This window comes from Pocillopora damicornis, chromosome 14 (genome assembly GCF_964200805.1).
Source record: "Pocillopora damicornis chromosome 14, jaPocDami1.2, whole genome shotgun sequence".
NCBI classification, from domain to species: Eukaryota; Metazoa; Cnidaria; class Anthozoa; order Scleractinia; family Pocilloporidae; genus Pocillopora; species Pocillopora damicornis.
The window spans coordinates 3,835,001-3,847,099 of record NC_142683.1 but is presented as its reverse complement, the minus strand read 5'-3'; the positions used below and the strand labels follow the sequence as shown (position 1 = coordinate 3,847,099).

Here is a 12,099-nt window from a genome sequence, read left to right as displayed (position 1 = left end):
TCATGAACTTACTTTGTGCCTGAAGTATTACTGCCAGGAATAAATGTAGCAATCCTTTTTCAGCGGTGTCATTACAGTCTTGCTATAGGAAGAGTTTCCCAAGGTATTTTTCTGTACTTGTGTAATCCTTTATATAAACGTAAGCAAAGATTATTTTCAAGTAGAAGGCACGGAACATAGTGTTTGCCAATGAACCATCGATAGCCAGCACCTGACTGTGTAATTTAATCAAACATTTCTTAAACACCTCGATGGCCTGCAACACTCGACTAGTTTTTCGAAGGAATTCGGCGACCACTGTACCTATGAAGATAGCCAATAAAGCTTCTTCTATGCTGTCCATCTTGACCCTGTTTCTTCTCTTTTTTTTTTTTTTTTTTTCCTGTTAACATGTCATTTTTTTTCCACATTTTTATTGCCATTTTGAAAATAAAAAAGTGTTTACAAGACTCTCAGTATACTCTATTTACATTTGTAAGCTATTATTAATTATAGATTACATTTATATTTTTAAACAATCAAATTATTATATTTGTAAACTATTATTTATTATAATTAAGTGCCATCTATATAATAACCACTTAGCCTGAAATTGTTTCTGCGTATTGTTTTTAACAGCAATGTATTTCTCAGTTCTATATTTGACGTCTACTTGTTTTAAGAAAACTTCACATTCTGGAATTTTATCTTGTTTTCGACTTTGCCATATATGTAATTTTGCAAGAGTTATAAGATAATTCAATAACTCACATTTTTCTAATTTACCGATATATACATCTTGCAACGTGAATTTTCCCTTTTACCTGAAAGTACAAACCAGAAGTTTTCAAAGTTTTCCCAAAAGGGAAGAGTAAAAGGACATTCGTAGAATAAGTGATAGATGGTTTCTGTTTCCACTTTGCAGAACGTACAGGTATCGTGTAGAACATAACCTATCTTAGCTAGTCGCTTATTAGTAAAAACGATATCATCCAACAGTTTTAACTGAAAGCTTCTAATAAAGGTTTCCGATGAAACTGACAGCAAATTGAGAAAAAACCTTTGACACAGTAATATCATCTAAGTTAAGACCCTGTTTCTTCTCAGTGAAAACTTATACACAGATTGTTGGTAGAAAATCTCTTTAGTAGCAAATTGCAATTTTTATCTTCCCCTCCCCACTTTGTATTCTTTTTGTATTCACGCGCGGTGCAAATGATTTCACAATTCGCAAATCACGTCAAAGAACTCTAACATTGACATTGGAAAACTGACGTGGACATTTTTCGCAAACTTTTATTGCTTGTTTTAACGGAGTTTAGTTGATTGTTTTTGAGCTTTCGTTCGCGCAATTTTTTAACCCTTTGTTTTGACTTTTAAGAAGTTTCGGAGTTTTTATTTTAGCTAAATGTCATGGTTCATTTAACAAGTTTGATACATCTTTTCTACGGAGTTTGGACTCCAGCCTCTTTTTTCGTAGATGGACTTTTTACATTGTGCATCAAAGAGGAACAAACCTTTGCCGTCTGTTTTACTGGGGTGTTCGTTACACTGTCACGCGAATCACGCAAATCAGAGACAAACTGGGAAAATAAAACCGGAGATTTCCTTAGTCTATGTCAAGGCAAAATAATGGAAGCGAATCAGTTGTTTTCATATACAGTACTTACTACAATCTGTAGCCTTCTGTGCCCTGCTTTGAAAATAATTTTAACCGTCTCTTTTCGTCCTTTGAGTTTTTTCCAACACACGTCATACGTCAGTCACATCAAGCAGCCAATAAAGTCTGATTGTCTATTTCTGTTCGACTGTCGATTCCGTAATCATTCTCTTTCCCAGGCACGCTGAACGGCCAAACATAAGCGTCAGTGGAAAAGGTCCTTTAAGTATTATCAAATACCTATTAATTTTGTCTGCTCATCGTCAGCCGATTTACGTAGGATTTCTATTAAACCAAGCGCTGGGCAATCTTTTATTTGTGGAGCGTTATTCCATTGTATGCACCGAGCGCCTTTTCACTGACAACTCACTTGACGTGGAAACTGTGAGAAACTACCCAACATGAACATGGAAATATCTCCACCGTCAAATATGGATTAATGGACAACCTGTAAGCTTATGAGCCAAGTGAGGAAAACGAATGAACTCGCTCCAAGGACAACTGGAGAAGAAGCAAGGAAGTGAATTAATTTGTTTGTTCTTATGTTAATTGTCTTGCAGTAATTCGTTAGGATCTTCTCTCAGCCTCCGGGTCCTTTTCGAGTGAGCGGTGACAAGCCTGGGGCGAGCTAGAGGAAGCATGTGAGGGTGCCGAGCCTCAGATCGATGCGTTTGGACGATTCTTTCAGAAATCTGATGGGATTGCTAGGTTTTCATGACAAGGGAATTTATAGGTATTTAATAGTTTTTGAAGTAGATATTTGTGTTTTTAACCTTAATGAACCCCTGGAGTGATTAGTTTTTAATTAATCCTCACAATAATACTACCGAGTCATTCTTTAAGATAATGAGAATATGGCAACTGATCACCAACTTAACAACCTTTGATTGTTAAGTAAATTCTCCTTGTCAGTACCAGAGGAATTATACGGAGAAAAGTAGACTGAAGAAGTTTTCCTCACTAACAATTAAATTACAGTATGTTTATATTTTCTGTTGTTTCTATCTGCTGGATAAAAAGACAGTGACATGGTGTACACTCAAATAAAACGAATTTATTAAAAACTGGGTAGGAAATAATACATTTATCCTTTCAGGCCCCCAATATCTCAGTAGTAATTCTCCTTACTGTCTGTTACACAATTCTTATAATTTTAGTTCAGAGAATTTTGTATTTGATCAACTAATAATACCTAATTGAAATTTTTCTTTATTCTCATCACTTGTCTACTTGATATTGTGTTGATATGGTTAGGAGAAATTTTGTCTTGGTCATTTACAATGTATGAGAGTTGAAGGTTTACATTGACATGAGATATAATCTCAACCAATAGTCCATTTTACAGTTGTGTGCTTGGTTGCCAAGCCTTTGAACAGGAACCAGGTTAAGGGTGACCTTGTTATGATACAAACCTTGCTGCTTTTCAAATGTAAATTAATTTGTTATCATGCTAACTAGATACTGGTCTCTATCACAGCAAGGTCACCTTCAGCCTCACTCCAAATCAAAGGCTTGGCAACTAAGTAAACAACTGTAAAATGACCTATTGTTCACATTAACAGAAAACAAACAAACTAATGCCAGTAAGAAATGTTTCTTTTTTTTATTGCTTATGTTTTCCAAGTTATTGGCTAGTGTTAAAACTATTTTTGTGGCTGTCATGAACACATGAAGTAAGAGAAGCCACCAAAGAACTGAAACCATCAACTCAACATAGCTAAACATAAATCTTCCGAAAAAAATTTTCTGATTTTAAGGTGAACATAATTAGTACTAAAGTTTACCACAAAACAGTGTTCTTAGTTAGATCTGAGTCGGCCTTCACTTTGATGGTTGTTTTCTAGATCTTACTTAGTAATAAGAGTAAACTTATACACATGCAGACCCTGATGCTAAGGAGTAAGTTCTAGAAACCATGCATGTGTATCTGGTCTGGTTTGGCCAGTTTCAGCTGTTTCAGAAAATCACTGATATTCTGACGCTGGTCACCTTGTAGCTGTATCACCTCCCCATATTCTGGGTTTTAACAACTGTTCCATTGCAGTTGAATTCCTGCAAAGACGAAAAAAGGAAAAATATTGAACACATGGCCCTTATTGTTTCAAGGGTAGTTACTGCTATCTACTTCACTTCAATGCTACAGCTTGCTTGCTTTCAGAATATGGCTGTTTCAGAACACGTCAATGGAACAAGGCATGTTCCTCTTTAGGACTAAGTTAGGTATATTGATCATGACTCTCCCTGTTACACATGAAGGGTTAAACAAGCAAGGTATTTATGCATTAATCCTATTAACATCACTAAAGATAATGGAATTGAAATTCCTGAAGCATGGATGCCTTACTATCAAAAAGCATGATAGCCAATCGGTAAAAAGGCAAAGCTATAAGGGAATGATATCCAAAACTCAGAATAATAATGAGGATCAAAATGCACCGATGACAGCGCACCATAACCCGCCAATAACATCAAATTATGGTGTTACAAATAGCGACACATAACCTTTCAGCTTCCTCACCTAACGAAGTAATTAGCAGTCGAAACGTCTCAATTGATTAGCCTAAATCTTACATCTTGGGAAAATGATTAAATTTATATTATCAATAAAAAACAGCACTTTCAAAAACACCTTTCACAATAATACTTAAGCAATTATCTGCACTTTCTATCTGTTTACCAGCATAATAACCCACTAATGGGATGTTGAGGTAACGCAAGAAAAGGTTATAAATCATGTGCAAGACGCCAATGATTCATTCACTTTTCTCTTGTTCTCCCAACATCCTAAGTGGGTTATTTTGCCAGTTAACTGATGTTATTTAAGGTCTCCTGCTTTATAAACTAAACTTAAAACAAAACAACAGTATGTTTTAATTTTCTATGGGTTACTCGTGCAATAAAGCTGGGTTTATAACCAATCAGGGCACTTGTAGGTGCTTCAAAAATATTTATAAACCCAAGCTATTCTCAAATTAATCATAAAAATTATAATTTCTTGATGCTTCTATTGTGATTAGTCTAAAAAACTCCAATTTTCCACTAATTCACCAGCGGTCGTTGACTTTAAAACCATTTTCTTTTGCAAATTTCCTCTTTGTTTGTACGGTCTACATGGGTGTAATTTGATCAAGGATTCAGTGAAAAGAAAAAAAAAACCGGCTAGATAATTTTATTTTGTTGAATAATCAATGTACTCAGGCAAAAATTTCGGCCTCTGTATTACCCCCCAGATATTTGGGAAGACGGCAGCTTCCAGTGGGAGAGGCTCGCGATTCTCATCACTAGTTCTCCGCGTCTACACTTGGAACGCCTCGGAGGAAAGCGACTCGAGCGTTGTAACAGAAGCTCGAGTAATGAGGTTCTTATCCTTACCCTAAGGAATAATACCAAACAGAAACAGCCCTAAGAGAGATTTACAGGACATTAATGAGGTCTTATTCTGTTCTTTGGTCCTCATCAAAGCTGCTTGACTAATGAGCAGGACATCTGGGAGAGCTTTTGTTTGTGCCATAAAATCACATGGAAACCATCAAATTAAGCAACGGTGGTTCGCTACCCGCTCTTGGCCTTCGGAAATGGAAAAGCAAACCAGATAAGGTCACCTCTACCGTAGAAATGGCGATAAAAGCTGGATACAGACACATCGACTGCGCTGCGGTTTATGGTAATGAAAAAGAGGTCGGACAGGCTTTAAAGTCTTGTATCGGAAAAACGGTACGGAAATGTTATGGACTGATTCTCTCTGATTCTCTCTGACCCTCAGTCAGTAAAGTCGAGCGAAAGAGCGGGCTGGGAAAGCGACAAACTTACAAAATATTGCAAAAAAAATGTTTAAAGTTTTTTCAGGGCTTTTATCCGGTCTAGATTTGCGTATTTCGTTTACATCGCTTCTTTCACCGCAAAAGGACGTGCTTGTGCCTACCAAGGAGCGAGAATATGCATACTGATGTTAAGTACGAAGGGTTAATTAAACCCTCATCATTTCCATTATTCTCATGACCTTAATATTTATATAATAGTAATATAATATTGATTTTAATATAAGGGTTAATTAAACCCTCATCATTTCCATTATTCTCATGACCTTAATATTTATATAATATTAATATAATATTAATATAAAGGTTAATTAAACCCTCATCATTTCCATTATTCTCATGACCTTAATATTTATATAATATTAATATAATATTAATATAAAGGTTAATTCCTCATCATTTCCATTATTCTCATGACCTTAATATTTGAGTCAGGAGTGAAACTGTAAGGAGAAATTAGATGTTAGTCAGTCTTAGGGGTTAAAGGGTTAAATTGATAAAATTACTGGAGTATTTATGAGAATACAAAGGTTTGCATTATTATACGATTAAGAGTATCTCCTTTTTTCGTTTCTTTAAATATATTTATTTTGGCATGTTAAACCACAATATTTTTGTCAAAAGCCTTGCAAGAAATTTCCAAAACTTTAAGCTCAGAACACTTCTTTTCCAAGGTCACACATTTGTTTAAAATTCTCTTGAATTGACTAACTAATCACCTTTGAAAAAGGATTTAAAATTTTCTTTCCTTGAAGAACTAACCGCGTTCGAAACCTAAAAACTGTCACACCTTGCTTGGCTTGTTCACTGAACTTATGACTTAAAAAAATAAATTGGAGTTTTTTAACTTCGGGGCTCTTATAAAGAAATACTCTACACGCTGTCTTGTTTCAAATTAATAAACTTAGATGTCTGATAAGCATTTTACAGAACTGCTTTCCTCTGTGTATCGATCCGAGTTGTCCTTCGCCGATGGCGTCCTCTTTTTACAGGCTTGTTATTAAATAGTTGTGAGCTTTACTAAATCTAGTTCATTCTGCTACAGAGCTTTTATCAAAGTCATGGCTCTTAAGGTGCGCTAGGCACCAGCCAATTTCCAAAATCAAATGTGACGTTGTCGCCCATGATCATAAATGGCGCCCATTGAGAAACTTTTTCAAAGCCGTTATTTCTCATCCACTTCCTGGCCTTCTGGAGAGATTCACTTGCGCTTTCACCGCGGTACAAATGTTTGTAGAAACAAGTTACGAACTGCTCTGTGGCTGTGTCATCCAGGGCCCATCGTGCCGCTAACACTGAACGAGCTCCGGATCCCAAGAACGCTCGGGCAATTCCAATAACTCCCTCGGTTCTAATCTGCCCACGAGCACTGTGACAACAACTAAGCACCACTAGTTTAGCTCGCAATCGAGTTTTTGAAATATCTGCCATCGTCAAAAGGTACTCTTCTTCACTAGGAAAAGGTGGGAGTAGGGTAGGGTGCTCAGGAGAAAGAGCAATCTCCCCTCTTTCGGGATCTCCATGCGCAGCAATGTGTATCAGGCTCACTGAATTTATCGCTTGGAGTACAGAATGCTTTGTAGCGGACTCTCCTATCAAAGGCCTTACGCCAAGAAGTGTTCCAATCATCTCTGCTTCCTTTCTTGCATACGGCAATGGTATCATATTTCTGCACCTTCCCTTGTAAATCACCGTTCTAACCACAGGGTCACCCACTACCAGTGCCCCGGTCTGACTGTGATAGTCTGGAGGACTGTCTTGAACAAGCTTCAGAGTCGTGAGAGAGGGAACCAACCGAATCCTGCATGTCTCTGATAAATACTTGCCTCCTTCGTCAGCCAAGGCTGCAAATGGCACTTGGTACACACAGGAATCAGGGACAATTATGATCTCGGGCTCCTTCAGTAAACTGGCCACGGGAGCAATGATTATGTTGTAACACAAGTGAAGACTTGTTTTGAAATCTTCGGTATCACAGTAATGCAGCCCTGATCGGTTGTTGCGGCGAAGTGACATCAGTTCTTTAAAAAACTCATCTATCTCAGGGACTATTCCGGTCATCTTGTTTGGGTCCAGGTTCACTTTCTTTTCTGAAAAAAGAATAGCTCCCGTTGCTTTTATTATCCAAAACCGTACCTCATCTCCACCAACCGAAATGTACAGGCATGCACAGTCTGTTTCTTTTCTGATGATCCCTTGAATGCCGCACCAAGATTGTGGATCGCTTGAGATCTGCTCTTGAACAGAGTACTGAGCTGTCATCAAGTCGGCCAGGCCTCTTGCCCTTCTCAGCTCTTCGACGTAAAGGGCGTCTTCAGGCTTTTCAGTGGAAGAAAGCAACCTGCTGAACAACTTGTAGGGAAAGGTGCCGTACTTTTCTAAAAGAGATATTTGAAACTCGTCGTTTTCTTTAAGAAAACCTCTCAAAGTTTCGAACTTTTGGATGCCTTGAAAAAGATACGAAGAAGCCTCTTCAAGATGACCTTGTGACGCTATTAACACCGATAGATTACAAAGGCAGCGAAACTCGTTCAAGTTGTGTCCAATATCCCTACTTAGTAGGAGAGCTTGCTTAAGGTATCCTTCGGCTATGTCATTTTTACCAAGCGACTGGTAACACGATCCTAAATTGTTGAAGCAGACTACTAACTTTTCTCTATCACCGATGTCCATGCAAATTGTAAGGGCTTTCTGGAAATATTCTTGAGCTTTGTCATATTCACCACGCTTACAAGAAATTGCACCAAGGTTTGTGTAGTCTGATGCTTCTCCAGTTCTGTCATCCATACCCTTTCTAACTTTCATTGCCTTCTTTAGATAGTCCTCAGCCTTTCCATACATGCCTAGTGAGAGAAACAAACATATGAGGTTTCTATAGCTTGTTGCTTCTCCATCCCTGTGACCAATTTCTATTCTGATAGCGAGTGCTTTCTCTTGATATTCTCGGGCCTTGTCATATTGACCGAGTGATTGGAACAAAGTTCCAAGGTTTCCGTAGCTTGTTGCTTCTCCATACCTATCACCAATTTCTATTTTGATAGCGAGTGCTTTCTCTTGATATTCTCGGGCCTTGTCATATTGACCGAGTGATTGGAACAAAGCTCCTAGGTTTCCGTAGCTTGTTGCTTCTCCATACCTGTCACCAATTTCTATTTTGACAGCGAGTGCTTTCTCTTGATATTCTCGGGCCTTGTCATATTGACCGAGTGATTGGAACAAAGTTCCTAGGTTTCCGTAGCTTGATGCTTCTCCATCCCTGTCACCAATTTCTGTTCTGATAGCGAGTGCTTTCTCTTGATATTCTCGGGCCTTGTCATATTGACCGAGTGATTGGAACAAAGTTCCTAGGTTTCCGTAGCTTGATGCTTCTCCATCCCTGTTACCAATTGCTGTTGTGATAGCGAGTGCTTTCTCTTGATATTCTCGGGCCTTGTCATATTGACCGAGTGATTTGAACAAAGTTCCTAGGTTTCCGTAGCTTGTTGCTTCTCCATACCTGTGACCAATTTCTATTCTGATAGCGAGTGCTTTCTCTTGATATTCTTGGGCCTTGTCATTTTGACCGAGTGATTGGAACAAAGTTCCTAGGTTTCCGTAGCTTGTTGCTTCTCCATCCCTGTCACCAATTTCTATTGTGATAGCGAGTGCTTTCTCTTGATATTCTCGGGCCTTGTCATATTGACCAAGTGATTGGAACAAAGTTCCTAGGTTTCCGTAGCTTGTTGCTTCTCCATCCCTGTGACCAATTTCTATTTTGATGGCGAGTGCTTTCTCTTGATATTCTCGGGCCTTGTCATATTGACCGAGTGATTGGAACAAAGTTCCTACGTTTCCGTAGCTTCTTGCTTCTCCATACCTGTCACCAATTTCTATTTTGATAGCGAGTGCTTTCTCTTGATATTCTCGGGCCTTGTCATATTGACCGAGTGATTGGAACAAAGTTCCTAGGTTTCCGTAGCTTGTTGCTTCTCCATACCTGTCACCAATTTCTATTGTGATAGCGAGTGCTTTCTCTTGATATTCTCGGGCCTTGTCATATTGACCGAGTGATTGGAACAAAGTTCCTAGGTTTCCGTAGCTTGATGCTTCTCCATCCCTGTCACCAATTTCTATTTTGATAGCGAGTGCTTTCTCTTGATATTCTCGGGCCTTGTCATATTGACCGAGTGATTGGAACAAAGTTCCTAGGTTTCCGTAGCTTGTTGCTTCTCCATCCCTGTCACCAATTTCTATTCTGATAGCGAGTGCTTTCTCTTGATATTCTCGGGCCTTGTCATATTGACCGAGTGATATGAACAAAGTTCCTAGCTTTCCGTAGCTTGTTGCTTCTCCATTCCTGTCACCAATTTCTATTCTAATAGCGAGTGCTTTCTCTTGGTATTCTCGGGCCTTGTCATATTGACCGAGTGATTTGAACAAAGTTCCTAGGTTTCCGTAGCTTGTTGCTTCTACATCCCTGTCACCAATTTCTATTCTAATAGCGAGTGCTTTCTCTTGATATTCTCGGGCCTTGTCATATTGACCGAGTGATTGGAACAAAGTTCCTAGGTTTCCGTAGCTTGTTGCTTCTCCATCCCTGTCACCAATTTCTATTTTGATAGCGAGTGCTTTCTCTTGATATTCTCGGGCCTTGTCATATTGACCGAGTGATTGGAACAAAGCTCCTAGGTTTCCGTAGCTTGATGCTTCTCCATCCCTGTCACCAATTTCTATTTTGATAGCAAGTGCTTTCTCTTGATATTCTCGGGCCTTGTCATATTGACCGAGTGATTGGAACAAAGTTCCTAGGTTTCCATAGCTTATTGCTTCTCCATCCTTGTCACCAATTTCTATTCTGATGGCGAGTGCTTTCTCTTGATATTCTCGGGCCTTCTCATATTGACCGAGTGATCGGAACAAAGTTCCTAGGTTTCCGTAGCTTGTTGCTTCTCCATCCCTGTGACCAATTTCTATTCTGATAGCGAGTGCTTTCTCTTGATATTCTCGGGCCTTGTCATATTGACCGAGTGATTGGAACAAAGTTCCTAGGTTTCCGTAGCTTGTTCCTTCTCCATCCCTGTCACCAATTTCTATTTTGATAGCGAGTGCTTTCTCTTGATATTCTCGGGCCTTGTCATATTGACCGAGTGATTGGAACAAAGTTCCTAGGTTTCCGTAGCCTGTTGCTTCTCCATCCCTGTCACCAATTTCTATTTTGATAGCGAGTGCTTTCTCTTGATATTCTCGGGCCTTGTCATATTGACCGAGTGATTGGAACAAAGTTCCTAGGTTTCCGTAGCTTGATGCTTCTCCATCCCTGTCACCAATTTCTATTTTGATAGCGAGTGCTTTCTCTTGATATTCTCGGGCCTTGTCATATTGACCGAGTGATTTGAACAAAGTTCCTAGGTTTCCGTAGCTTCTTGCTTCTCCATACCTGTCACCAATTTCTATTTTGATAGCCAGTGCTTTCTCTTGATATTCTCGGGCCTTGTCATATTGACCTAGTGATTGGAACAAAGCTCCTAGGTTTCCGTGGCTTGATGCTTCTCCATACCTGTCACCAATTTCTATTGTGATAGCGAGTGCTTTCTCTTGATATTCTCGGGCCTTGTCATATTGACCGAGTGATTGGAACAAAGTTCCTAGGTTTCCGTAGCCTGTTGCTTCTCCATCCCTGTTACCAATTTCTATTTTGATAGCGAGTGCTTTCTCTTGATATTCTCGGGCCTTGTCATATTGACCGAGTGATTGGAACAAAGTTCCTAGGTTTCCGTAGCCTGTTGCTTCTCCATCCTTGTCACCAATTTCTATTTTGATAGCGAGTGCTTTCTCTTGATATTCTCGGGCCTTGTCATATTGACCGAGTGATTGGAACAAAGCTCCTAGGTTTCCGTAGTTTGATGCTTCTCCATCCCTGTCACCAATATCTATTTTGATAGCAAGTGCTTTCTCTTGATATTCTCGGGCCTTGTCATATTGACCGAGTGATTGGAACAAAGTTCCTAGGTTTCCATAGCTTGTTGCTTCTCCATCCCTGTCACCAATTTCTATTCTGGTAGCGAGTGCTTTCTCTTGATATTCTCGGGCCTTGTCATATTGACTATGCGATTGGAACATTTTTCCGAGCTTTGCGTAACACAGTGCCTGGCCATGTATGTTTCCCATCGTTTTCATGATGTTGATTGCTGATTCGTAAAATTTCCAGGCCTCCATTAATTTACTTTGTTTCTGAAGTATTTCTGCCAGTTTTAAATGTAGCCATCCTTTTCCAGTGGTGTCATTAGAATCCAGGTATAGGAGGAGTTCCCTCAGGTATTTTTCTGCACTTATGTAATCCTTTACATGAACGTAAGCTCTGATTATTCTCTTGTAGATGGCTCGGAACGTAAAGTTTGCCAATGAACTATCGATAGCCTGCGCCTGACTGTGTGATATAATCAAACATTCCTTGTACACCTCGATGGCTTGCAACACGCGACCAGTTTTGCGAAGGAAATCGGCGACCACTGTACCTATGAAGATAGCTGATATAGTTTCTTTTATGGTGTCCATCTTGACCCTGTTTCTTCTCAGTTTGAAAAAAAAAAAAAGGAGAAATTAGTGAAAACTTATACACGGACCGTTTATCTTTAAATTTCAATTTTTATCTTCCCCTCCCTC

General features: G+C 39.1%; 2 protein-coding genes across 5 annotated transcripts in view; one reads left to right on the top strand and one right to left on the bottom strand.

Annotated features, from left to right (window-relative positions):
* The window catches only part of LOC149034051 (uncharacterized), a 48,950-nt gene that overhangs the window by 18,064 nt on the left and 18,787 nt on the right, over positions 1-12,099 (top strand). The window lies entirely within an intron of this gene.
* On the bottom strand, positions 6,020-12,085 carry LOC149034055 (uncharacterized). Its single transcript, XM_089193375.1, has one exon. It carries the CDS (start codon positions 11,989-11,991, stop codon positions 6,526-6,528), a length of 5,466 nt encoding a protein of 1,821 aa, XP_089049501.1. The 5' UTR covers positions 11,992-12,085; the 3' UTR covers positions 6,020-6,525.